General features: G+C 56.4%; 1 protein-coding gene across 1 annotated transcript in view; it reads left to right on the forward strand.

Moving 5' to 3' along the window:
- ARHGEF17 (Rho guanine nucleotide exchange factor 17) overlaps positions 1-27,754 on the forward strand; it is a 66,220-nt gene that overhangs the window by 32,750 nt on the left and 5,716 nt on the right. The window contains exons 2-18 of the mRNA XM_054164492.1: positions 6,963-7,040; positions 9,374-9,556; positions 10,709-10,825; positions 11,116-11,208; positions 14,801-14,977; positions 15,641-15,691; positions 17,373-17,482; positions 17,609-17,694; positions 18,273-18,391; positions 18,818-19,031; positions 19,146-19,219; positions 19,961-20,154; positions 23,147-23,397; positions 24,689-24,935; positions 25,797-25,883; positions 26,277-26,344; positions 27,448-27,596. Of these exons, the coding sequence (XP_054020467.1) occupies positions 6,963-7,040; positions 9,374-9,556; positions 10,709-10,825; positions 11,116-11,208; positions 14,801-14,977; positions 15,641-15,691; positions 17,373-17,482; positions 17,609-17,694; positions 18,273-18,391; positions 18,818-19,031; positions 19,146-19,219; positions 19,961-20,154; positions 23,147-23,397; positions 24,689-24,935; positions 25,797-25,883; positions 26,277-26,344; positions 27,448-27,596 (2,298 nt within the window). The remainder of the gene's footprint in view (positions 1-6,962; positions 7,041-9,373; positions 9,557-10,708; positions 10,826-11,115; positions 11,209-14,800; positions 14,978-15,640; positions 15,692-17,372; positions 17,483-17,608; positions 17,695-18,272; positions 18,392-18,817; positions 19,032-19,145; positions 19,220-19,960; positions 20,155-23,146; positions 23,398-24,688; positions 24,936-25,796; positions 25,884-26,276; positions 26,345-27,447; positions 27,597-27,754) is intronic.

The raw sequence follows: 27,754 nt of genomic DNA on the forward strand, positions 1-27,754 counted from the left end.
CAGGGCTGCAGCCTTGATGGGTTTGGGATTGCAACAGGAATGGCTTGGGGACTGCAACCTAAATGAACTCAGGACTGCAATGCAGATGGACCTGATGACTCTGGGGTTACAGCCCAAGTGGATCCAGAACTGCAGCCCAAGTGGATTCAGGATTGCAACCAGATGGGTTGGGGATTGCAACAGGAATGGGTTTGGGATTGCAGCCAGATGGGCCTGGGATTGGAACCCAAATGAGCCCAAGACTGCAAAACAAATGGGTCTGGGGTTGCAAAACCCAGAGTGGTCCAGTAGTGCAACCCAGATGGCCACAGGATTGTAACCCAGATGGATCTGAGACTGAAATAGAAATAGGTCTGGGATTGGATCCCAGAAGAGCCAGGGTTGTGACCCAGTTGGTTCTGGGATTGCAGCCCAGAAGTACTCAGGATTGCAGCCCAGGTGGACCTGTGTTTGGAATCCAAATTATTTGCAACAGAAATAAGTCTGGGATTGCAGCTCAGATAGGTCTGGGATTACAACAGAAATTAATCTGGGATTGGAGAATTAATCTGGAATTGGATCCCAGAAGAGCCCAGGGTTGTAACCCAGGTGAGCCCAGGATTGCAGCTCAGATGGTTTTGGGATTGCAACCCAAATGGGTCTGGGATTGGAACCCAGAATGGCCCAGGATTGCAACCCATCTTGCTCTGGGATTGCAGCTCAGATGAGTCTGGGATTACAACAGTAATGAATCTGGGATTGCAGCCCAATCAGGTGTGGAATTGGAACCCAGAATACTCCAGGACTGCAACTCAGTTGGTTCTGGAATTGCAGCCCTGTTGGTTCTGGGATTGCAGCCCAGAAATGTCCAGGATCGCAGCCCAGGTGGGTCTGGGATTACAATGTAGATGTGCCCAAGGTTGCTGTGGGTCTGGGGGATTGCAGCAGCAATGGGTCTGGGATTAAATCCAAGAAGAGCTCAGGATTACAACCTAAGTGGGACCAAGATTACAACTCAAAGGGATCTGGGACCGCAACCCAGACACATCTGGGATTACAACAGGGATGGTGCTGCAGGAGCTCCAGGAGCTGCTGCCTTGCAAACTTCCTCATTACCCTTAATGCAATTAGGTGCAGCCCAGGCACCCCTCCTGCCCACACCAGGTGCTGTGAATCCCTCATCCTGATCCCGGTGCCAGGGTTTATTTAAGGCTGCTGCAGCTCTGCCGTGCACCCCGGGGAGGCTGCCTGAGGGGGGCTGAGGACCCATCCCTGGCACCCTCCCCGGGGTGAGATCCTCATCATCTTCATTACCAAGAGGAAATGTACTGGTTGCAATGGGAGGATGCAGCCCTGCTGCACGCCGTTGCTGTGGAAACAGGGTGAGCAGCTAATTAGGTTTAATTAACGAAGCAGGAGGGGAGTGTTCCAAATGGATCCCGGAGCAAAGCAGGGCTGTGGGTGCTGAGGTGGAACCGGCTCGCTCCGTGCCTCAGTTTCGCTGTCTGCAAGGCTGGGAAGGGGTTAGGGGGAGGGGATGTGGGTGTGGATATTTGATGATGATTTGATGATGTGGTGATGATGATGATGATGATGATGATGATGGAGCCCTCAAGCGTGCCTGGCACCAAAATTTGGTTGATCATGGAGACCTTTTCCAACCAAAACAACTCCATGCTTCTATGAAACCAGCCATCAACCCACCCCCTAAGAAAACATCACCACCTCCTCCTCCCACCAACCATCACCATCCTCTCGAGCAAAGCTTCTCCAGCAGCATCCCTCTGGCAAAGGATCTGGCCCTGCCCTGCATCCACAGCTCGCGTGTGTATGTGTGTGCGTGTGGTGTGCGTCTGTGTGGGCACAGCTCTGCCTCCATCGCTCCGACGGCTGCCGGAGAAGAAACGCAGGGGGCCGGCAGGGGGAGGTGGTGGCGGGGGACGACGACCCTCCTGCCGCCAGGGGCGCAGGCGCAGGCATCTTGCAGGGCTTTGATTTTTTTTTATCATCTATCTATCTATCTATCTATCTATCTATCTATCCATCTATCCATCCACCCACCCATCCATCCACATTTCTACTTAAATGATCTCTCTCCTCCATCTCTACACCCCAACCCTACCGCTATAAATAGCTCCTCTTCTTTCCCCCCCTCCCTCCCTCCCTCCCTTCCTCCTCCTCCTTCCCTTTGCTGCACCCCAAAAAGCAGCATTTTAATTTTTTTTCTTATTTAATATTATTTTTTTTGCCCCCCCCACCCCCCTTCCTCCAAGGAGGTGAATCTGGAGAAGGGATTCCAAGATTTATAGCCCTCTCCCCCTCCCCATTTTATTTATTTACTTAATTAATTAATTATTTTCCCCCTGCCTTCCTCCAAGGAGGTGAATCTGGGGAAAGGATTCCCAGATTTATATCCCCCCCCCCCCCCCCAATTTCTTTATTATTTTTTCCCTGCCTTCCTCCAAGGAGGTGAATCTGGGGAAAGGATTCCCAGATTTATATCCCCCCTCATATTATTACTTTTTCCCTGCCTTCCTCCAAGGAGGTGAAGCTAGAGAAAGGATTCTCAGATTCATATCCCTCCCCCCTCTCCCCCCCCCCCCCCCCCTAGTTATTTTATTTTCTCCTATTTTATTTCTGCCTTCCTCCAAGGAGGTGAATCTGGAGAAGGGATTCCCAGATTCCTACCTCCCCCTTCCCCCCAGTTGTTATTTACCTCTTTTTTTCCCCCCCTCTCGATTCCTTGGGCCGCGTGGGACGGATCGAGCTCCCTTCTCCTCCTCCTCCATCCCCCCTTCCTCCTCCTCCTCCTCCTCCTCCTCCTCCCCTCCAACACCCCCCCAGGACCCCGCATGCTGCAGATGGTGAGGACTCTGGCGCAGTTCACCATCGCGCTGGAGGACATGAGAGACATCGGGGATGGAATCGACGCGGCCTTGGCCGCCTCCGGGCTTGGCGGGGCAGCCGAGGAGCTCCCGGAGAAGGGTCGTGGCGGTACCGAGGTGATGAGCAAAAGGGCTGATGGAGTGATTTGGGGAGGGGGGGGGCTGCAGGGGGTAATTAGGGGTTCTCTGGAGCCCGGGGGGAGGGGGCTGTGCGTGGATGTGTCACGGTGGGACACATGTGAGGGGGTTGAGTCCCCGAGCCTGGATGTGTTTCAAGGTGGTTTGGATGCGGTGCTTGGGGGGCTGTGGTTTGAGGGGGTGAACTTTGTAAGAGTAGGGTTCTGGGTTGGACTTGGTTGCTCCTGAGGGTCTTTTCCAACCTGGATGGGGATTCTGTGATGATTCTGTGTGCGTTACCGAGAGCTGCGGGGTTTGGTCCGCGATTGCCGTGGCAACGGTGCCTCCATCCTCATCCTCAGCCCCAAGCCTCATCCTCCATTCCATCTTCCTCCTCATCCTGCTGCCTCCCTGGGGTTCTCAACCAGAGGGTGATGGTGTGGGGGTGCCACAGCCATTGCTCATTGCTGCTATTCCCCCCAACACCCACACCCCCCCCCCCCCGGGTGCTCATTTACACCCCGGAGGTGCTGGCAGCCCCAGTGTGGTAGGGACTGATCCATCGTGGTAGGGGCTGATCCTGAGGGTGCTGAGTGTCTTGGGCCTGAGGGTAGAATGAGGTTTGGGTTTGACAGGGGGTCCCCAAGGAGAGCAGAGAGAGGCTAAAGAGGGAGGCAGCATCAGCCCCGCCGAGGGAGAGGCTTTGCTGGGGTGAGGGGTGCAGTGGGACGCATCCTGCCCACGCCTGGGTACAACTTCACCTTGCCAGGATGGTGCCTTTCCCCCAGTTCCCGCTGGTCCCAGTGTGAATTCCCCTCCTTCCCCGCTGGGATAATAATGCTGCTGGAATGGTGGAAAAAAAAAATCCCCTTGCCAACAGTTGGGCCTCATCCTGCATCTCTCCACCCCTGCAAATTCCCAGCAGCCAGTGCAACGTGGTGCTTAGCCTGTCCAGCTCAGTGATCCATCCCTGTGCTTCCATCCCAAGTTGGAATGGCTGTGGGAATGACAGGTGGTCAGAGGGTTGGGTCAACTGAGGCAGGAATGAGGTGGGATCAGGCTTTGGTATCGCTCAAGCCCATCCTCTGGTGGGTGTCCTTCAACCCATCATTACAAGCAATTAATCCAGCAGTGGGAGTGTTGATGAGCCTTCAGGTTGGAGTGCAGTAGGGATGTCTCAGCTGATGTCCTTCAGCATCACCATGGCTTTGGGGGGGGGAAGTCAGATTTGGGGGGGGGGCTTGGACCCAGCACTGGAATATTTGGTTCTACACAGCAGCTTCCCCCTTGCTTGGCTGAGAAGATCAATATCAGCTTGGTGAGCAAGTGGGGTAAACTGAGGCATGTTCCTGAGCACCAAGCAGGATATGGCCAAGATCCTTTCCCATTGCGCCTTGGAGACACACCAGGGAGATCATAGAATGGTTTGGGCTGGAAGGGACCTTAAAGATCATCCAGATCCAACATCCCTGCCATGGGCAGGGACACCTCCGACTAGCCCAGGTTGCTCAAGGTCTCATCCAGCCTGGCCTTGAACATCTCGAGGGAGGAGAATCATAGAATTGTTAGGGTTGGAAGGGACCTCAAGGATCATGTGCCAGGCTCTCACCACCCTCATGGGGAAGAACTTCTTCCTCACATCCAATCTGAATCTACCCACTTCTAGTTTTGCTCCATTCCCCCCCCAAGTCCTATCACTCCCTGACACCCTCAAAGTCCCTCCCCAGCTTTCCTGTAGCCCCCTTCAGATACTGGAAGGCCACAAGGAGGTCTCCCTGGAGCCTTCTCTTCTCCAGACTGAACAACCTCAACTCTCTAAGCCTGTCCTCACGGGAGAAGAGCTCCAGCCCCTCTGCTCATCCCCCTGGTCCTTCTCTGGAAGGAGAAATCCACAACCTCCCTGGGCAACTTGTTCCAGTGACCTCCACCCATGGTTAGAATCATAGAGCTGTTGAGGTTGGAAGAGACCTTTGAGGTCATCAAGTCCAGCATCTAAATGGATGGTTCCTGTGGTTGCAGGGCAGCTTCATGGCACACATACCTCCATATGTGTCCCCAACAGCCCATCATGGCTGGGGGACATGGCCTTGTCCCACAAGGAGGTGGGGGACACAGCAGTTTGGTGGCTCCAGAAGCCCCTGGAGAGGCAGTGGCTCATGGAAACCTGGTCCCAGTGCACAGTGGTGGCCTGGTGGCACATCTCTGCACCCAGGGCTGTTGGTGGTATCTCTGTAGCCAAGGCTCTTGGGGTGTCCAAGCATCCAAGAGCTTTGGATGGTTCCTGTTCACAGAGGCTTTGGGACCTCTGTGCATGTGCAGCATTTGGGATGTCCCTGCCCCCATAACCTTTGGGTTGTCAGCGTTAATGGGACCCTTTGAGCCTGCCCTGGGTCTTCTCCACACCCCAGAGCCTTTGGGACATCTCTGCCCTTGGTTTTTGGCTGGCTGTGGAGGCCAAGGGGGGACATCCCTGCACCCAGGCCTCTTGGGGTGTCTGAGAAGCCAGGACCTTAGGAGGATCCTTTTCTTCATTCAGGGCTCTTGAGGCATCCCTGCATCCACAACCTTTGGAGTGTCCCAGGTGTGCCTTCTGGATGTCCCTGTACCCAAGACCTTTGGGGCATCTCTGCCCCAATAGCTCTGGGTGTATCAAAGCCCACAGGACCTTTGGGGTGTCCTTGCACCCACAACTTGCTGTTTCTCTGCACCCAGGAGCTTTGGGGTGTCCCTGCATCCAAAACTTGGGGTGTCTCTTCACCAAGGGCCTTTGGATGGTCTCCACCAACAGGACCATTGCAGTTTCCATACCCAGCTCTTGGGACCATCATCTCCTTTCCTAGGGTCAGCCCTCTGCACCCAAAACATTTGGGGTGTCACATCCAGGGTCTCTGGAGAAACCACACCATCCAAACCCTTGAGGTGTCTCTGGATCATTTCTGCACCCAGAGCTTTTGGGGTCTCAGGGACATGGTTTTACTCCATACTTTTGGGGTGTCTCACAGCCCTCAGGGTCTCTGGAGCAGATCCACACACAGTTTTTGGGGTATCTCTGCCCTCAGGGTCTCTGGAGCAGATCCACACACAGTTTTTGGGGTATCTCTGCCCTCAGGGTCTCTGGAGCAGATCCACACACAGTTTTTGGGGTATCTCTGCCCTCAGGGTCTCTGGAGCAGATCCACACACAGTTTTTGGGGTATCTCTGCCCTCAGGGTCTCTGGAGCAGATCCACACACAGTTTTTGGGGTATCTCTGCCCTCAGGGTCTCTGGAGCAGATCCACACACAGTTTTTGGGGTATCTCTGCCCTCAGGGTCTCTGGAGCATCTCATACCCAAAACCTTTGGGGTGTGTCTACATTCAGAACCTTTGGAGCATCTCTGCACCCCAAACCCTGTGCTCTAGAGCACGTTACCCCTAGGCTGCTCTGCAGGGACAACCCCTTGGGTGCTGCACTCAAGGTGGGTTTCCAAGCCTCACAACCAAGACCCCGACCCACCTGCTTCTCAAGAGCTGAGAAACCATCCCCTCCCTCACCCCCTCTCCATCCCGCTCCAGCACCCCGCGAATCCCCTCGCTAGGGGTCCGCATCCCGGCGCCGGGGCGCTGGGGCGGGAGGTGAATTCCTACGGGACCGCTCCGAGCCAAGCCGCCCGCGGAGAGCCGGAGGGCGTCGGGACCGACCCATGTAGGGCTGTGTGCTCCAGGGCGGGCTCCTGACGCTGCCGAGGAGGGAAGCAGGCAGTGTCTGTGCGCTCGGTGTCATGTACTTCCTAATCCTCCCGGATTGCTCCATCGGGCTGGAGAGGGAGCAGAGGGGGGAGCTGGAGGCCAGCCGGCCGCCTCCCGGACCTCGCAGCCACCCCGAGCGAGCCACCGACGGCCACTACGTTGCTCCTCTCCGTCGTGCCGTCGTGTCACCACTCCCCACCCCGCCCCCCCAAAACTCATCTTGTCCTTCTGTCCCCCCTTCCTTCCCGGGTAGGACATGAGGAAACACGTCATCATGACGCTGCTGGACACCGAGCAGTCCTACGTGGAGTCCTTGCGCACCTTGATGCAGGTAAGGTGGCGGGGCCGGGGGAGGTGACGCCCTCCCCATTCCCCCCCCCAAATGCCTCATGGTATGTAGCCCTCCCTTGCTTGGCACCCCAAGTCGCAGCCCTCAAGCTGTGGGTCCCCTGCCAGCACCAAGGTGGCACAGGAGTGGGTTGGGAAGGGGTGGCAGCGTGGGCTGGCGGGGGGCCGTGGGCATCAGGGTGGCCGTGGTGGCAGCAGTGGGGTGTAGGGGTCACATCTGTCCCCCCAAATGAAGCCTGGAACGTTCCTGGTGGGTTGTCACCTGGCAGGTGGTGTGTCCACAAGCCCCTTCCAGTGCTTGACGCCAGCCCCCTCCCAAAGCTCTCTTCGGCAACCTCATCTCCTGGTTGCTGATGACCCTGCCATGGTGGGAGACCCTTTACACCCCCTGTACCCATGCCCCCCACCCCCCATTCTCTGCTCAACTTCACCATCTTCAGCCATGGGCTGAGGCTTCTTCTCCATTCCTGGGTTGTACTTTGTTTTCACTAAGCTGGTTCCAAACCTCCCCCTGGAGCAACCTGGCCCCAGGGCCCACCCTACATTTGAGATGTTAATGAAGGTGTTTCAGGTTGATGGTGGTCAACGCCCTGGAGACTTAGGTCAGGCTTGGCGTAGGTGTGGGTTGTTCAACCACATGTCTGCAAGTGGAAACACCAAGAGAAGCAGAGCTCTGCTCTGCTCCACAGAAAGCAGTGCCTGCAGGACATCTGCTGGGCATGGCCCTGAGGACCTCAATCCCAACACCCAGCCAGGCTTTTCCTATGGTGGACCCAGAGATGCTCTCCCAGATGTTGTTGCAGGAGGGAAGGACCCTTTCAGGCTGCTCCTAGTGCAGATGTTGGCTTGGGGGTGCAAGAGGACCCCGGCTCTGGGACTTACCCAGGCAGGGTTTAGGGTCTGGTGGTGCTCCTGATGATCTTGGCATGGATGGAGGCTGTCCCTTGGACTGTGCCCTCCTCTGAGGTAGGACAGGAGGCTGGTTGGAGGGGACAGCCGTGCTGGGGGTCAGTGGTTCCCCACTGGAGGGACTGGGTGGGCATGACTGGAGGCCATGGTGGGCATGAATGGAAGGCCCAAACCCTTGCCCGTGGGATATGTCCTGGCACGGTGCAACCAGGGGGATCTGGCTTTCTGGGGAGAGAGTCACAGGGCTCCAGATGCCCCCAGCTCCCCATCTCAGCTGGCACCAGGTGCTTGGAGCCATCATGATGTGGCCTGGTGACGTGTAGCATGCTGGCTACCGAGGGCAAGGACTACCTTGGAGCATGATCTTCCATCCAAGCCAGATGGTGCATGAGCAAGCCCTGCCTGCTCTCCCTGTGTGCTGAGGTGGAAGCTGTCTGCATGCTCTTCTTCCCCATCTGGTCCTTGCTCCCCTAGTTTCCTAGTGGGTGGGAAGTGTGGCACAGCCCAGCCCTTCTCCTGATGGAGGAGTTGAGCCACAGTAGGGCAGGTGAAGTGCGTTAGGGGCCTCAGGAAGGGTTTGGCTCTTCTGACTTGGGTCTCCATGAGATACCTCCCATCAGCTTGAGGAACCTCATCCTTGGGATGGAGGTTTGCCAGCTGGGATGGAGATGTTTGAAGCCACTCCAGGTGGGTCCTGTCCTCACTGATCATCTCCATGATCCTTCCAGCATCCTTGAAGGGCACTGGCATCTCATACAGGTCAGGCTGGGGAGGTGTCAAGGAGGTTCAGAAGACCTTCCTCCTCCTGCATTCCTTGCAGATTCCTGAGGGCACCACCCCTGCCCTCCTCATGGGAAAGGGCTTTCCCAGCAGAGCTTCCCACCCAGCCTTGCAGAGGACCTGCTTTTCCTGCTAGCTCTGAGCCATCGCCCAAGGGAGGCTGCTGGGTGAAGTGGTCCAGGGTTTGATCCACAGCATCTAGCCTGCTGGTTCCAAACATCCTAAATCCCACCAGGACTGCACCAGATTTGGACCCCAAGGTCATGCTGCCATGACTTCCCAGCTGGGTCAGGCTGTGTAGCAGATGGAGGTGACCAGGACAGCAGAGATTTGGAGCCCCTCAAGGGCTGTGGCTGGAGGACAGAGGATGTGGGAGGTTCTCCTGGAGACTTGCCGTGGGGATGCATCAGGTGGGATGGGATGCAGGGAAACTGAGGGAGTGCAAAACCTGCTGGGACACTGTGTGGTCTTTCTGCTGAGTCACAGAACCCAATGTTCACTGGAGGAAGTCCCTGCTGGAGGATGCCACCGAGCTCCATCTGCACACGGGTGGAACAGCTCCTCGTGGGAGGGGTGGGAAAAGCAATCCCCGGGGACCTCGAGGGCCTTTTGCTTCGTCACCCTTAGGGTTACATGAAGCCACTGAAGCAACCAGAGAACTCCTTGCTGTGTGACCCATCACTGGTGGATGAGATCTTCGACCAGATCCCCGAGCTGCTGGAGCACCACGAGCAGTTCCTGGAGCAGATCCACGACTGTGTGCAGAACTGGCACGAGAAGCAGAAAGTGGGAGACCTCCTCGTGCAGTCGGTAGGTCACAGAACCACAGGATCAGCAGCCAGGCTGGGAAAGACCTCACAGATCATCAAGTCCAACCTATTACCTAATACCTAACACCTCCTGACAACTAAGCCATGGCTCCCAGGGCCGCATCCAATCCTGTTTTGAACACCTCCAGGGATGGTGACTCCGCCACCTCCCTGGGCAGCACATCCCAATGGCCAATTGCTCTCTCTGGGAAGAACTTTCTCCTCACCTCCAGTCTCAACTTCCCCTGGCACAGCTTGAGACTGTGTCTTCTTGTTCTGTTGCTGGTCGCCTGGGAGAAGAGACCAACCCCCACCTGGCTACAACTTCCTTTCAGGAAGCTGTAGAGAGCAATAAGGTCTCCCCTGAGCCTCCTCTTCTCCAGGCTAAATACCCCCAGCTCCCTCAGCCTCTCCTCACAGGGCTGTGCTGCAGATCTCGCCCCAGCCAGCGCTCCAGACCCTTCCCCAGCCTTGTTGCCCTTCTCTGGACACATTCAAGTATCTCAGTGTCCTGAGGAGCTCAGAACTGGACAGAGGTCTCCAGGTGTGGCCTAACCAGTGCTGAGTACAGGGGCACACTGGCCACACTGTTCCTGGTGCAGGCCAGGATGCCATTGGCCTTCTTGGCCACCTGGGCACACTGCTGGCTCGTGTTCAGCTGCTGTCAACCAGTACCCCCAGGTCCCTCTCTGCCTGGCTGCTCTCCAGCAACTCTGACCCCAGCCTGTAGCACTGCATGGAGTTGTTGTGGCCAAAGTGCAGCACCCTGCACTTGGACTTGTTAAATGCCATCCTGTTTGACTCCACTCATCTGCCCAGCCTCACGGTGAGGGCTGGCTTTTCCCCTGACTGGGGGAGAACCCAGATGTATTTGTTCTTGGGGGATGGCCCCCAGCAGGAGAAGGTTTTTGGAGCAGGAGGCAGGGGAGTGATTAAAGGGTGGGTTGGAGAACAGGGAGACAATCTCCAGGCCTGATGTCTGCTTAGCTTAAGGAGGGGCAAGGACCTGGCCGGGTCTGCAGCTCCAGGGTTCTGCCTGGAAGGGAGGAGGCTGAGCCCTCCCCACAGCAGCCCACAGCCAGGATTAACCCTTGGGACAGCTTCTTCCAGGAGGTCCATGCTCAACCTAGCCCCTTTTCTTTCCTGCTCCCAGTTCTCCAAGGACGTGCTGGTGAACATCTACTCTGCCTACATCGATAACTTCCTCAACGCCAAGGATGCTGTCAGGATTGCCAAGGAAGCCCGGCCAGCATTCATGAAGTTCCTTGAGGTGGGTCCTGGGTCTTCCCCCTCCATAGATGATGTCCACCTGGAAGGCTGCTGACAGGACAGGGTGGGGTTAGTGGGACCAAGCTGGTAGCCTCTGGGGCACACTGGGATTTTTCCCTCATTGCCTTTATTGCAAAGAGGTCAGGTTGGGATGAACCTGGGGTCACTTGGGCTGGTGTAAAAGGAGTCACCCCGACCCCAGATGGCTGTTGTTGGGCTGGTAGGACTCTCAGTCCCTGCTTTATCCCACCTGATGGGCCTGTCCTTCTCCTTCCACCTGGTGTTCTGCAGCAAAGCATGAGGGAGAACAAGGAAAAGCAGGCTCTGTCCGACCTGATGATCAAGCCAGTGCAGAGGATCCCCCGCTACGAGCTGCTGGTGAAGGTGGGTTGCAAGCAGATGGGGGGCAGGCAGGGGAGTATCTGTGCTGTGCCAGGAGCTGGTGGAGTCACCATCCCTGGAGGTGTTCAAGAAATGTGTGCACATGGTGCTTGGGGACACAGTTGGATGGCCATGGTGGTGGGCCATGGTGGTGTTGGGTTGATGGTTGGGCTGGGTGATCTTGGAGGTCCTTTCCAACCCAAACAGTTCCATGATTCTATGACCATGGCTGCTGTTCACTTCCACATATTGGGAGCTTTTAGGGGGTCTCAAACCTCTCCTGGCCCCTTTTTTCCATCCCTTGACACAAAGTTGGTGTCCCCAAGCCTGCATGGGGCTCTGCCCTCCCAGGGATGGTCACCCTGAGGACTGTCACCCAACTGTTTCCCAAACCTTTCTGCTGGGAGGTTGGACATTGTTGGCACCCTTCTGGGGTCAGTCACACTGCTCTGTGCCTCTGTTTCCCCGTGCCAGGGTCACTTTCTTTGATGCTGGGGTTGGTGGGGATGTGCTTTCAGAGGATCACAGAATGGGTTGGAAGGGACCTTCTAAGATCATAGAATCATAGAATGGTCTCAGTTGGAAGGGACCTCCAAATGTCATCTACTCTGACCTCCCCACAGTCAGCAGGGACATCCTCAGCTAGCTCAGGTTGCCCAGAGCCCTGCCCAGCCTCGCCTTGGATATCTCCAGGGATGGGGCCACAACCACCTCCCTGGGCAACCTGTTCCAGTGTTCCATCACCCTCATTGGGCACAACTTCTTCCTCACATCCAATCTAAATCTGCTGTGCTCCAGTTTGAAGCCATTGTCTCTTGTCCTGTCCCTGCAGGCCTCTGCAAATAGTCTCTCTGCAGCCTTCCTGTAGCCCCCTTCAGGTACTGGCAGGTTGCTATTAGGTCTCCCCAGAGCCTTCTCTTCCCCAGGCTGAACACCCCCAGCTCCCTCAGCCTGGCCTCACAGCAGAGCTGCTCCAACCCCCTGAGCATTTGCCTGGCCCTCCTCTGGACCTGCTCCATCAGCTCCAGGTCCTTGCTGTGCTGAGGGCTCCAGACCTGCACACAGCACTGCAGCTGAGGTCTCCCCAGAGCAGAGCAAAGTGGCAGAATCACCTCTCTGGCTCTGCTGCCAGCGCTGCTTTGGCTGCAGCCCAGGCTGCCCTTGGCCTTCTGTGCTGCAAGCTCACACTGCCTGCTCCTGTCCAGCTTCTCCCCCCCCAGCATCCCCAAGTCCTTTCCCTCAGGGCTGCTTTCCATCCCCTCCTCCCCCAGTCTGTATTGATAGTGAGGATTGTTCCAGCCCAGGGGCAGAGCCCTGCACTTGCTCTTGTGGAACCTCCTGAGGTTCACCTGGGCTTCCCCTCTCCAGCCTGTCCAGGCCCCTGTAATGGGTTGGGGCCCGGCCCCCGCCGTCTCTGTCGCCGCGATGCAGAGTCCGAGTCACCTCCAGCAGTCGCTTGCCCGCTCGCCGCGGGTGTCCGCTCCCCGCAGCGGCCGCGGGCCGACCACACTCTGCTTGCCGCTGCCCCTCCTCCGCTCCCTGCCGCTCCGCAGAGAACGAGGAGAAGGCAGGTCTCGCCTTCTTAGGCTACTCGAGCATTCTTAAGCTACCCTGGGCAGAAAGTCACAGAAAGAACCACCCCTCGCTGTTCCCAAGCAACAGTAGGGGCTTCCATGCCATCAGCCACGCACCAGCTATCCTTCTGCAGCCCACAGGAGTTCACACAGTCGCCCCGGTAACACAAAACCTGAGCCCCAACTTTCCAAACCCAAACCGACGCCCAGAACTAAATTTAAACTCTCCATCTTTTGCAATCCGAGCTGCAGTTGGCCCCACGTTGGGCGCCAAAATGTAATGGGTTGGGGCAGATCCCCTCCCCACCACAGGCAGAAATAACGACTCAGGCAAACGGATTGCAAAAGTGATGAAAGTTTAAATAGAAAGCAGTGAATGTTACAGAAAACCCAAAGCGCAGTGACAAAGAAAGATCCCATCCCCACCTGAGGGTGCATGCAAAACCCCCAGGGCTCCTTCTTCCCCCTCCCTCTGCTGGGCTAGTCTCAGCTGGCCAGGCCATGGAGGGGGCACCAGGCCAGGCCTGAGACTGCCCATCCCCCTGTGGCCTTGGGCCCAATCAGGCCCATGGCCGGGAGATCTCTCCCCCAGTTACCACGTCTCGGAGAGGGAAGGAAAGAGGAAGTGCCAGACTCCGCACTGGATCTTATAGTGGTGCAAAGAATTATGGTAGGAAATACACAATTTCCTGTGTCCATCCCTCTGGGCTGGACTTCTGGACACAGGAAGTGAATGCACCAGGGGGGCACCCAGCTCAAACTACAACAGCCCCTCTGGATGCCATCCTGTCCCTCTGGTGGATCCACAGCACCACTCAGCTCGGTGCCACCTGCACTCTGCTGATGGTGCCTCGATCTCCCTCTCTCTGTTATTGATACAAAAATTGAAACAGCAAAGGTCCCAGCACAGACCCCTGAGGAACACCGATGATCTAAGTCCACCCCCTCTGCCATGGGCAGGGACATCTTGCAGTAGATCAGGCTCCTCAAAGCACCATCCAACCTCTCCTTGAACACTTGCAGTGATAAATTCAAGGCATCCATGCAAGGTGATGATGATCTCTCAGGAGCTGGTGGCCCCTTGGGCGGTTACAAAGACCAGGCTGGTGGTGGCCAAAGCTCAAAGCCTGGTTTCTTTGCCAAGCCTCTCCTGCATGGAGCTGGTTTCCATCCCCAGCAGCCAGAGCAGCACAGCTGGGGCTTGCTTGGGGGTGCCATGGCATCGCTGATGGGGAGGAATAACAGCAGGCACCAGGACAGGTTAGAGGCTGCCCTGCTGGAGAGCAGCTTCATGGAGAAAGACCTTGCAGTGCTGCTGGGCAGCAAGTTCTGCAGGGGACAGCAATGTGCCCTTGTGGCCAAGAGAGCCAATGGCATCCTGGGCTGCAGCAAGAGAAGTGTGGCCAGCAGGGCCAGGGAGGTTCTTCTCCCCCTCTGCTCTGCCCTGCTGAGACCTCAGCTGCAATCCTGTGTCCAGTTCTGGGCTCCCCAGTTCAAGAGAGACAGAGACCTGCTGGAGAGAGTCCAAGGGAGAGCCAGGAGGATGTTTAGGGGATTTGAGCATCTGCCCTGTGAAGAGAGACTGAGAGCCCTGGGGCTGTTTAGTGTGGAGAAGAGAAGGCTGAGAGGGGATCTGATCAAGGTCTCTCAGTCTCTGAGGGGTGGGTGTCAAGTGGAGGGGGCCAAGCTCTTTTGGGTGCTGCACAGCAGTAAGCCAAGGAGCAATGGATACAAAGTTGAACACAGAAGGTTTCAGCTCAACATGAGGAGAAACTTCTTTGGTGTGAGGGTGGCAGAGCCCTGGAGCAGGCTGCCCAGAGAGGTTGTGGAGTGTCCTTCTCTGGAGCCTTTCCAAACCCCCCTGGATGCCTTCCTGTGCAGACTCCCCTGGGAGATGCTGCTCTGGCAGGGGGGTTGGACCTGATGATCTCTGGAGGTCCCTTCCAACCTCTAATGTTCTGTGAGACTGTGATGGCCAAGCTGTGCCTGTGGTAATATTGTGGCTGTGTCCCCCATGGTAGGACCTGCTGAAGCACACTCCGGAGGACCACCCTGACCACCCCTTTCTCATCGATGCCCAACGCAACATCAAGCAGGTGGCTGAGAGGATCAACAAGGGCATGAAGAGCGCAGAGGAGCTGGAGAGGAACACCAGGATCGTGCAGGAGATCGAGTCCCACATCGAAGGCATGGAGGATGTATGTATGGGAGCCTTGCATGGGGGCAGTCTTCCCTTCTGCCCAAAAATCCAACCACTTCTGCTCTTTCTGCTGGAACATGAGCCCAGGGTGGGCTCCTGGGCAAGTTGGGAAGGGAGTGGAGTGCCAGGTCTGAGCCAGAGGACCCCAGAAGGGTTGCACCTTGGGGCTCACAGGCTTCCTGTCAGGGGACCACAGGAGCGAGGACAAAGGCCACAAGGGTTCCACCTTGGGGCTCAGAAGTTTGCTGCCAGGGGACCAAAGGGGCAAAGACAAAGGCCATAAGGGTTCCACCCTGGGGCTCAGAAGTTTGCTGCCAGGGGACCAAAGGAGCAAAGACAAAGGCCATAAGGGTTCCACCCTGGGGCTCAGAAGTTTGCTGCCAGGGGACCAAAGGGGCAAAGACAAAGGCCATAAGGGTTCCACCCTGGGGCTCAGAAGTTTGCTGCCAGGGGACCAAAGGGGCAAAGAAAAAGGCCATAAGGGTTCCACCCTGGGGCTCAGAAGTTTGCTGCCAGGGGACCAAAGGGGCAAAGACAAAGCCCAGAAGGGTTCCACCCTGGGGCTCAGAAGTTTGCTGCCAGGGGACCAAAGGGGCAAAGACAAAAGCCACAAGGGTTGCACCTTGGGGCTCACTGCTCACCAGCTTCCTTGTCTGCACAGCTCCAGGCCCCACTCCGCAAGTTCCTGCGCCAGGAGATGGTCGTGGAGGTGGTAAGCATGAGCTGGTCCTTGTCACCATGAGGGCCCTGGGAATGTGCACTGGATTGGGCAGTGGGAAGCCGTGGTGGAGGGGCACGGCAGGCACCTGTGGCCATGGGAGGCTACAGATGGATGGATGGGTGGATGGACAGATGGACAGACGGATAGGTGGATGGATGGAGGGCAGAACGAGTGAGTGGGTGGGTGGATGGATGGATGGACGGACAGACAGAGGGATGGACAGATGGATGGACAGAAGGATGGATGGGTGGATGGATGGACAGCAGAATGGGTGAGTGGGTGGGTGGATGGACGGACGGATGGGTGGACAGAAGGGTGGGTGGCTGGATGGCTGGATGGATGGCAGAATGGGTGGGTGGGTGGACAGATGGACAGGCAGAAGGATGGACAGACGGACAGATGGATGGGTGGACGGATGGATGGATGGACGGATGGACAGACAGATGGACGGATGGCAGAATGGGTGGGTGGGTGGACAGATGGACAGACGGACGGATGGATGGGTGGACGGATGGATGGACGGATGGCAGAATGGGTGGGTGGGTGGACAGATGGACAGACGGACGGATGGATGGGTGGACGGATGGATGGACGGATGGCAGAATGGGTGGGTGGGTGGACAGATGGACAGACAGACGGATGGACAGACGGACGGATGGATGGGTGGACGGATGGATGGACGGTTGGACAGACAGATGGACGGATGGCAGAATGGGTGGGTGGGTGGATGGACGGATGGATGGACAGACGGACGGATGGATGGACGGATGGACAGACGGATGGATGGCAGAATGGGTGGGTGGGTGGATGGACAGATGGACAGACGGATGGATGGCAGAATGGGTGAGTGGGTGGGTGGATGGACAGATGGACAGACGGATGGATGGCAGAATGGGTGAGTTGGTGGGTAGACGGACGGATGGACAGACAGATGGATTGATGGATGGGTGGGTGGGTGGATGGGTGGACAGCAGCATGGGTATGTGGGTGGATGGACGGATGGATGGACAGATGGACAGAAGGGTGGATGGATGGGTGGGTGGCAGAATAGGTGAGTGGGTGGGTGAACGGATGGATGGACAGAAGGATGGATGGACGGACAGATGGACAGAAGGATGGGTGGGTGGATGGATGGACAGCAGAATGGGTGAGTGGGTGGACCAGTGGGTGGATGGATGGATGGAGAGCAGAATGAGTGAGTGGGTGGATGGATGGGTGGATGGATGGATGGACGGACAGAAGGATGGGTGGGTGGGTGGATGGATGAACAGAAGGATGGATGGATGGGTGGGTGGGTGGATGGATGGAGAGAAGGATGGACAGGTGGATGGATGACAGAAGGATGTGGACAATATAAAATTCCCCAAGTGTGGGGGAAGACAAGATGAGTTTGGGAGAGTCAGGGAAGAACCTACAGGTGCCCTGGGTTGGGGGTGGGTAGGGAGGCTCCAGGTGAACCCTGTGGAAGTCCTACTGAGCCCATGCCTGATGTTCCCATGGCCTTGATGCTTCCCTGTGAGTGGACCTCTGGCTTCACCTTTGTGGCCATGGCACCCAGGTCCCCATCCTACTTCAGGCCAAAGCCATGCCTGGGGAAACTGAGGCTGGGTTGCACTTCCAGTAGTGGGAGGGGCTGGGTGCTAACCCCTTGGTGTCTCCTGCTGCTCTGCAGAAGGCAGTGGGTGGGAAGAAGGAGCGCTCCTTCTTCCTCTTCACCGACCTGCTGGTCTGCACCACCCTGAAGCGCAAGTCGGGGTCCCTCCGCCGCAGCTCCATGAGCCTGTGAGTACCACCTGGGGAAGGGAGGGCACCCACCAGCTCCTTAGGGTAGTCCTCACTGCTTGGGATGGACTTTGAAGGTGTTGGGGACATGGGTGCAGCTCAGCCACCCCTCCCTCCACTTCCCAGGTACACGGCGGCCAGCGTGATCGACACCGCCAGCAAGTACAAACTGCTCTGGAAGCTGCCCCTGGAGGATGTGGACATTGTCAAAGGTCTGCCCCTGCCTGCTGGAGTGTCCCATCCCAGTATAAACCCAGTGCTCACCAAGGTGCCTCTGGGTGGCACCAGGGAGGAAGGGGTTAATGCCAGTGCGGAGGAGGGCAAGGAAGCTGTGAAGGGCCTGGAGAATAAATGTGATGAAGAGCAACTGAAGGAGCTGGGGATGGTTAGTTTGGAGAAGAGGAGGCTGAGGGGAGACCTCATTGCTCTCTACAACTACCTGAAAGGAGGTTGTGGAGAGGTTGGTGCTGGTCTCTTCTCAGAAGAAATTAGTGATAGAACAAGAGGGAATGGCCTCAAGCTGGGACTGGGCAGGTTTAGACTGGACAGTAGGAAACATTTCTTCATGGCAAGAGTGGTCAGGTACTGGAATGTGCTGGGCAGGGAGGGGGTTGAGTCCCCAAGCCTGGATGTGTTTCAAGGTGGTTTGGCTGTGGTGCCTGGGGCTATGGTTTTAGGGCTGACCCTTGCAGAGTAGGGTTCTGGGTTGGCCTTGGTGACCCTGAGGGTCTTTTCCAACCTGAATGTTTCTGTGATGATTCTGTAACATCACACACATGTCCCCACACAGGTGCCTCACAAGCCACCAACCGGGAGAGCATCCAGAAAAGCATCTGCCGCCTGGACGAGGACCTCAGCACCTTGGGGCAAGTCAGCAAGCTGTCAGAGACCCTCAGCTTTCCCCATCAGGTAGGGGGGTGGTGGCCCTGGTGCTGTCTCCTGGCTGGACATGTTCCCTGTAGGACTGTGTCCTCTGTGGAAGGGCTGGTGGCCATGAGTGCCCTCAAAGAGCTCAGATATCACCAACCCCAGAGCCAGAGGAGGATTGGGGCAGCCTCTGAAGGATGCCTGGGGATGGATGAGGGCAGTGTCGTGTGGTGGCCATGACCCTGGCCCCTGGCACCGTTACCAGGATGTCCTCTGGGAGAGAGAGAACCTCTGAAAGGGTTGGTGGCCATGAGTGTCCACTAAGACCCCCAAGATCCCACCAGCCTCAAAGCCTCAGTGGGGTTGGGGCAGCTTCTGAAGGATGCTTGGGGATGAATGGGGTCACACCCAGGCATGTGGCTCGTTGTAGCACATCCCTGAGAGCTGAAGTGTTGTCCCCCTCCTCAGAGCCTGGATGATGTGATCAAGGACCTGATGGCTGCCATCCACCGGGAGCTGGCAGAGAAGCAATCCCTGTCCTTCAGCATGGCCTTTCCCCCCAACAAGGTGGAGCTCAGCACCACCAAAGCTGATGGCACTGAGTCCTTCATCTTTGAGTTCCCCAACCCTGATGCCCGGCTCAGCTTTGAGCAAGCCTTTGAGGATGCCAAGAAGAAGCTGGGTAAGAGCAGGGACAGGGGAGGTGGGCACTGGGGTGGGCTCAGCATCACAACCCAGCATGGGTAGACCTCCATCCATCGCTTCTTCATCCTCCAATGTGTGTTTTTTTTCCCAGCTTCCAGCAAAAACTGCCTGGACCCAGAGTTCCTCAAGGCCATCCCCATCATGAAGACGAGGAGCGGGATGCAGGTACTTGGTGCTGGTGTTTGGGTTCAAGCATCCTACAGGACCTGCAAGTCCCTCCCTGGAGGTGGTCAAGGCCAGGTTGGATGGTGCTGGAGCCAGTGCAGAGGAGGGCAAGGAAGCTGGGAAGGGCCTGGAGAATAAATCTGATGAGGAGCAACTGAAGGAGCTGGGGATGGTTAGTTTGGAGAAGAAGAGGCTGCAGGGAGACCTCATTGCCCTCTACAGCTATCTGAAAGGAGGTTGTGGAGAGGCTGCTGCTGGTCTCTTCTCACAGGTCATTAGTGATAGAACAAGAAGGAATGGCTCCTAGCTGCCACTGGGTAGGTTTAGACTGGGCAGTAGGAAACATTTTTTCATGGCAGGAGTGGTCAGGCTCTGGAATGTGCTGGGCAGGGAGGTGGTTGAGACCCCAAGCCTGGATGTGTTTCAAGGTGTTTTGGATGTGGTGCTCAGGGCTATGGTTTAGGGGTGAGCCTTGTAGAGTAGGGTTCTGGGTTGGGCTTGGTGACCCTGAAGGTCTTTTCCAACCTGAATGTTTCTGTGATTGTGTGATGTGGGCTAGTGTAAGGTTTCCCTGCCCGTGGCAGGGGTGAGGTTGGAACTAGATGACTCCTTAAGACCCCTTCCAACCCAACCCATTGTCTGAACCCTCTTCATGGGCTCAGCACCGGCCGCCAAGAGCTTCCCTGCCATTCCCAAATGAGCCAACTCTGTGCCCCATCTTTTTTGCTCCTTTTTTTGCAGTTCTCTTGTGCTTCTCCCAGCCATGGCAGCCCAGAGAGCTCCCATGAGGTTTGGGTCTGCAACAGTGACGGCTACGTGGGGCAGGTTTGTCTGCTCAGCATCCGCAAGGAGCCCACGGTGGAAGCCTGCATCGCCGTCTGCTCCGCCAGGATCCTCTGCATCGCCTCCGTGCCTGGCCTCAAGCCACCCCACAGGTAGGGCATCCCAGCCAGGCTTGGCACCTGGGGTGGGTTGAAAAGAGCCACGAGGATGAGCAGAGGGCTGGAGCACCTCTCCTATGAGGACAGACTGAGGGTGTTGGGGATGTGCAGTCTGGAGAGGAGAAGGCTCCCAGGAGACCTAAGTGTGGCCTTCCGGTATTTGAAGGGGGCTCCAAGAAACCTGGGGAGGGACTTTTGAGGGTGTCAGGGAGGGATAGGACTGGGGGGGATGGAGCAAAACTAGAAGTGGGGAGATTGAGATTGGATTTGAGGAAGAAGCTCTTCCCCATGAGGGTGGTGAGAGCCTGGCACAGGTTGCCCAGGGAGGTGGTGGAAGCCTCATCCCTGGAGGTGTTTAAGGCCAGGCTGGATGTGGCTGTGAGCAACCTGCTCTGGTGTGAGGTGTGCCTACCCATGGCAGGGGGTTTGGAACTGGCTGCTCCTTGAGGTCCCTTCCAACCCTGACAATTCTATGATTCTATGTTTTCCCCCCCAATATCAACTTTGCCAGCCCAGCCCAGCTGGAAGCAGATGAAAGCTGTGTTTACAAACTACAATATACAATGGAATGTAATGAATCTGTATAAAGTGCACAGTATTTACAACACTTACTGGTATTTACAGTTAACAAGCAGCACAAGGATCCCTCTGGTCAAAGACCAGGGGAAGCTCCTAGCTTCTCCTTCCCTGCCACCCCCTGACCCCCTTGTATAAAAGAAGGGATGAGAGAAAGGAGCAGAGAAGTTAGTACCAAACCAATGCAGCCAAGATCAAGCAGAAGCAAGTTAGTATCTTTCCCAGAGCCAAGAAGTGAGAAGAGAAGAGAAATAGTTTTGGGAACAGGATCTTATGGTGGTTATTTCTCCAATGGGATTGTTTAGCATTATCCTGGTGTCCCTCAGAGATCACTGCTGGGCCCCATCCTCTTTAATATCTTCATAGATGATCTGGATGAGGGGATTGAGTCAGTCATCAGCAAATTTGCAGATGACACCAAGTTGGGAGCATGTGTTGATCTGTCAGAGGGCAGAAGGGCTCTGCAGAGGGACCTTGACCGACTGGACAGATGGGCAGAGTCCAACAGGATGGCATTCAACAAATCCACGTGCCAGGTGCTGCACTTTGGCCACGGCAACCCCATGCAGAGCTACAGGCTGGGGTCAGAGTGGCTGGAGAGCAGCCAGGCAGAGAGGGACCTGGGGGTGCTGATTGACAGCTGCCTAAACATGAGCCAGCAGTGTGCCCAGGTGGCCAAGAAGGCCAATGGCATCCTGGCCTACATCAAGAAAAGTGTGGCCAGCAGGAGCAGGGAAGTCATTGTGCCCCTGTACTCTGCAGTGGTTAGGCCACACCTTGAGTGCTGTGTCCAGTTCTGGGCCCCTCATTTTAGGAAGGACATCGAGACACTTGAACGTGTCCAGAGAAGGGCAACGAGGCTGGGGAGAGGCCTTGAGCACAGCCCTGTGAGGAGAGGCTGAGGGAGCTGGGGTTGCTTAGCCTGGAGAAGAGGAGGCTCAGGGGAGACCTCATTGCTCTCTACAACTCCCTGAAGGGAGGTTGTAGCCAGGAGGGAGCTGGTCTCTTCTCCCAGGCAGACAGCACCAGAACAAGAGGACACAGTCTCAAGCTGCACCAGGGGAAGTTTAGGCTGGAGGTGAGGAGAAAGTTCTTCACTGAGCGAGTCGTTCACCATTGGAATGTGCTGCCCAGGGAGGTGGTGGAGTCGCCGTCCCTGGAGGTGTTCAAGAGGGGATTGGATGTGGCACTTGGTGCCATGGTCTAGTCATGAGGTCTGTGGTGACAGGTTGGACTCGATGATCTTTGAGGTCTCTTCCAACCTTGGTGATTCTGTGATCTTTGTTTTCCTTTTTGCACCCAGTGGTGATTTGTTTACATTTTACTACTTTCTGCTCAAGATCTCTGAACATTTATAAAAGCATAGCATAAAACTCCCACAGCACCCTGGAAAGCTGCCTGGCAGAAAGGGACCTGGGGGTGCTAATGGACAAGCAGCTGAGTGTCAGCCAGCAGCGTAGTCCAGGTGGCCAAGAAAGCCAATGTCATCCTGGCTGGCATTAGAAATGGGGTCGTAGGGAATCCCCCTGGCTGGCTCCACAATCCCACTAAGGAATAGGGCACCTTTGGGAAACAGCAACATCCCACAGGATAATGGGAAAGCTCCTGGATGTCTCCCTAATCCCATGCAAGAGTAGGACAACCCCTCCGTGACTTCATAATGCCATCATCAACCATCCCAATCCTCCAGCACCCCAGGGTGATTTAGACCAGCCAAGGAGTTCCCATCCTCAATCAGCTGAAGAGGAGCCAGCAGTGTGCCCAGGTGGCCAAGAAAGCCAAAGGCCTCCTGGCTGGCATCAGCAATGCTGTGTCCAGCAGTGGCAGGGAGGGGATTGTCCCCTGGGACTCAGCTCTGGTCAGGCCACACCTCCAGGGCTGTGTCCAGCTTGGGGCACCTCAATACAGGAGAGATGTGGAGGTGCTGGAGCCAGGGCAGAGGAGGGCAAGGAAGCTGGGAAGGGCCTGGAGAATAAATGTGATGGAGAGCAACTGAAAGAGCTGGGGATGGTTAGTTGGGAGAAGAGGAGGCTGAGGGGAGACCTCATTGCTGTCTACAGCTACCTGAAAAGGGGTTGTGGAGAGGTTGGTGCTGGTCTCTTCTCCCAGGTAATTAGTGATAGAACAAGAGGGAATGGCCTCCAGCTGGGACTGGGTAGGTTTAGACTAGACAGTAGGAAACATTTCTTCATGGCAAGAGTGGTCAGGCACTGGAATGTGCTGGGCAGGGAGGGGGTTGAAGCCTGGATGTGTTTCATGGTGGTTTGGATGTGGTGCTTGGGTCTATGGTTTAGGGGTGAGCCTACCTGAACGTGTCTGTGTGTCTGTGGTGATTCTGTGGAGCCTGGTGGGCAGGGAGGCTGGTGCTGGAGCTGTTTCTTTCCTCCCTCTCTTCCCCTCGTGGCAGCAGGGACCGTGGGGAGCCGGTGGGCAGCCCCTGCTCTGAGGTGGTCCCGACGCAGGCGGAGGACGCGGGGCCACAGCCCTGCCTGCACATCTCCATCTCGGGGTCGTCGCTGGAGCTCTCGGAGCCGGTCGATGGTGGCAACAGGGAGTTGGTGCCCTTTGACAGCGATGACACCGATGATGAGTCCTCACCCAGCCCCTCAGGGACGCTGCAGAGCCAAGCCAGCCACTCCACCATCTCCTCCAGCTTTGGCAGTGAGTCCCTGCTGGGTGAAAACCCCCAAAAATCGTGGAGTGGTGGGATGGGTTGGGATGGAAGGGATGTGCCTAGGTGGCCAAGAAGGCCGACGGCATCCTGCCCTGCATCAGGCATAGTGTGGCCAGCAGGAGCAGGGAAGTCACTGTGCCCTGTACTCAGCACTGGTTAGGCCACACCTTGAGTGCTGTGTCCAGTTCTGGGCCTCTCAGTTTAAGAAAGATGTTGAGATGCTGGAAGGTGTCCAGAGAAGGGCAACGAGGCTGGGAGGGGACTGGCGCACAGCCCTGCGAGGAGAGGCTGAGGGAGCTGGGGTTGCTTAGCCTGGAGAAGAGGAGGCTCAGGGGAGACCTTATTGCTGTCTACAACTACCTGAAGGGAGGTTGTAGCCAGGTGGGGGTTGGTCTCTTCTCCCAGGCAGACAGCTACAGAACAAGAGGACACAGTCTCAAGCTGTGCCAGGGGAGGTTTAGGCTGGTGGTGAGGAAGAAATTCTTCCCAGAAAGAGAGACTGGCCATTGGGATGTGCTGCCCAGGGAGGTGGTAGAGTCCCCATCCCTGGGAGTGTTTAAAAGCTGTGTAGATGTGGTGCCCGGGGATATGGCTTAGTAGTGGACTTGGTAGAGTAAGGTTAATGGTTGGACTTGATGATCATGAAGATCTTTGCCAACCTAAATGATTCTATGATCATTCAATATCTTCTAGTCCAACCCTGCTGCAGTCAGTAGGGATTTCTTCAGCTAGAACAGGTTGGTCAGAATCACATCCAACCTGATGTGGAATGGTTCCAGGGATGGGGCATCTACCACCTCTGTGGGCAAGCTGTGCCAGGCTCTCACTATCCTCGGCATCAAAAATTCCTTTCTTATATCTGCCTCTTGAAGTTCAGTAAGGGCAAGAGATGTGGAGGTGCTGGAGCCAGGGCAGAGGAGGGCAAGGAAGCTGTGAAGGGCCTGGGGAATAAATGTGATGGAGAGCAGCTGAAGGAGCTGGGGATGGTTAGTTTGGAGAAGAGGAGGCTGAGGGGAGACCTCATGGCTGTCTACAGCTACCTGAAAGGAGGTTGTGGAGAGGCTGCTGCTGGTCTCTTCTCACAGGTCATTAGTGATAGAACCAAGAGGGAATGGCCTCAAGCTGGGACTGGGTGGGTTTAGACTAGACAGTAGGAAGTATTTAGTTAGGAGAAGAGGAGGCGGAGGGGAGACCTCATGGCTCTCTGAGGGTCTTTTCCAACCCGGATGTTTCTGTGCTTCTGTCTCCCATTCCTTCCTCCTTTCTCCTCCTGCACAGATGAAGAGATCCCCAGCTGCAAGGAGGCCACTGTGGAGACCACGAGCTCAGAGGAAGAGCCAGAAGCCGGCTTCATGCCCATCACTGGCACCTACGGGCAGAGCCGGCGCGGCGAGAGCCCTGCGGACGGGCGAGCCCTGCGCCGCTCGAGCCGCGGCTCCTTCACCCGGGGCAGCCTGGAGGACCTCCTCAGCCTGGACCCTGAAGCCCATCAGAGCTCCATGTGGCTGGGCACCGAGGATGGCTGGTGTGTATCCTGTGAGGACAGGCTGAGAGAGTTGGGGATGTTCAGTCTGGAGAAGAGAAGGCTCCCAGGAGACCTTCTTGTGGCCTTCCGGTATCTGAAGGGGGCTACAAGAAACCTGGGAAGGGACTTTTTAGGGTGTCAGGGAGTGATAGGACTGGGGGGGGTGGATCCAAGCTAGAGGAGGGGAGATTTAGGTTAGACATTAGGAAGAAGTTCTTCCCAGTGAGGGTGGTGAGAGACTGGAACAGGTTGCCCAAAGAGGTGGTGGAAGCCTCATCCCTGGAGGTTTTTGCAGCCAGGCTGGATGTGGCTGTGAGCAACCTGCTCTGGTGCGAGGTGTCCCTGCCCATGGCAAGGGGGTTGGGACTGGATGATCCTTGAGGTCCCTTCCAACCCTGACAATTCTTTGATGCTGTGAATGGGGGAGAGGCTCTGGGGAGACCTAATAGTGGCCTTACAGTATCTGAAGTGGGCTACAAGAAGGGCAGAGAGAGACTGCAAAGGCCTGCAGTGACAGGATGAGAGGCAATGGCTTCAAACTAGAGCAGAGCAGATTTAGATTGGATGTTAGGAACAAGTTCTGCACCATGAGGGTGGTGGAGCACTGGAACAGGTTGCCCAGGGAGGTGGTTGAGGCCCCATCCCTGGAGATATTCAAGGTGAGGCTGGACAGGGCTCTGGGCAACCTGAGCTAGTGGAGGATGTCCCTGCTGAGTGCAGAAGGGGTTGGACTGGATGACTTTTTGAGAGCCCTTCCATCCCAGACCATTCTATGATCCTATGACACTTAATATGGGGTAGACCCCCTCCCCTCCCTGCCCCCATCCCAGGTGAGCCTCAAGCTTTGCTCTTCTCCTGCAGCATCCACGTGTACCAGTCCTCGGACAACATCCGTAACAGGAAGAACAGCATGAAGATGCAACACGCTGCTGCTGTCATGTGCATCTTGTAAGTGATGAGCAAGAAGCACTTTTGGCTCTGGGATCTCCATAGCAAGGTGCTTCAGGGGTGGCCAAGCAAGACTTGCACCCTGTTGATAGGACAAGGGGCAAGGGATGTAAACTCCAGCACAGGAGGTTCCACCTCAACATGAGGAGGAACTTCTTCACTGTGAGGGTCCCAGAGCACTGAACAGGCTGCCCAGAGAGGTTGTGGAGTCTTCTTCTCTGGAGACTTTCAAGCCCCATCTGGATGTGCTCCTGTGTGACCTGTGCTGGATTCTCTGGTCCTGCTCTGGCAGGGGGGTTGGACTCAATTATCTCTGGAGGTCCCTTCCAGCCCCTAGCATCCTGTGGTCCTGGGACTCTTCAGGTGGTTGCCAAAGAGTTCTTCTCCCTGCAGGTACCTGGATAACCAAGTTTTTGTCTCCTTGGCCAATGGGGAGCTCGTTGTGTACCAACGGGAGGCAGGTGAGGCAGGGCTGGAGACATCAAAAGGTACTGGTGGGGTTAAAGGCAGCCCCAAAGTGGTGGTTGCTGGGTGGGTGGCTTGGGCAGCCCCTTGTTGAGGGATGCCTGAGGTGCTGGTGGCTTCCCTGCTTGCATAGAATCATAAAATCATATTGGGTTGGAAGAGACCTTAAAGGTCATCTAGATCCACCCCCCTGCCATGGGCAGGGACACCTCCCACCAGCCCAGGTTGCTCGAGGCCTCATTCAACCTGGCCTTGAACACCTCCAGGGATGGGGCAGGGAAGAGACAGCAGGTTGAGGGAGGTGATACTCCCCCTCTAGTCCACTCTGCTGAGACCACACCTGGAGCAGTGTCCAGTTCCGGAGCCTCTGTTCCAGAAAGGATTTGGAGGTGCTGGAAGGTGTCCAGAGCAGGGCCATGAGGAGGAGCAGAGGGCTGGAGCTGCTCTGCTATGGAGACAGACTGAGAGAGTTGGGGTTGTGCAGTCTGGAGAAGAGAAGGCTCCCAGGAGACCTTGTCGTGGCCTTCCAGGATCTGCAGGGGGCTACAGGAAAGCTGGGGAGGGACTTTTGAGGGTGTCAGGGAGGGATAGGACTGGGGGGGATGGAGCAGAACTAGAAGTGGGGAGATTGAGATTGGATGTGAGGAAAAAGCTCTTCCCCATGAGGGTGGTGAGAGCCTGGCACAGGTTGCCCAGGGAAGTGGTGGAAGCCTCATCCCTGGAGGTTTTGAAGTCCAGGCTGGATGTGGCTGTGAGCAACCTGCTCTAGCGTGAGGTGTCCCTGGCCATGGGAGGAGGGTTGGAACTGGATGATCCTTGAGGTCCCTTCCAACCCTGACAATTCTCTGATTCTATGACATCCCTTGAAGGGCTCTGGACACCCCAAAACTGGAGTCAGGTGGAGGTGTGCATCCTCCTTCTGGTCCCTGCCTACCAGCTTGCATCCCCTGGTGTCTTCAGCTCATGTCGCCTTTGGCAGAGGACCTGGAGGTGGACATCTCCAGCCCCCACAACATGGGATGGTCCTAATGGCTTGGTGAAGATGGGGATTTCTTTGGCAGACTTTTAACTACCAACCCCACTCCCACCACCCTCACAGGCCGCTTCTGGGACCCCCAAAACTCCAAATCCCTGTCCCTGGGCTCCCCAGGGAGCCCCATCACCAGGATGGTGGCAGTGGCCGGGAAGCTGTGGTGCGGCTGCCAAAACCGAGTCATCGTCCTCAACACCACCACCTTGGCACAAGAGGTACAGTGGGCAGCAGTGGGAGGTCTGGAGGGGTGGTGGTGACCATTAGTCTGGAGAAGAGAAGACTGAGAAGGGGTTTGATAAATGTTTATCAATGTCTGAGGGCTGGGGCTCAAGAGGGAGGGGACAGGCTCTGCTCAGCTGCAGCCTGTGATAGA

Source organism: Dryobates pubescens, chromosome 10 (genome assembly GCF_014839835.1).
Source record: "Dryobates pubescens isolate bDryPub1 chromosome 10, bDryPub1.pri, whole genome shotgun sequence".
Taxonomy (NCBI): Eukaryota; Metazoa; Chordata; class Aves; order Piciformes; family Picidae; genus Dryobates; species Dryobates pubescens.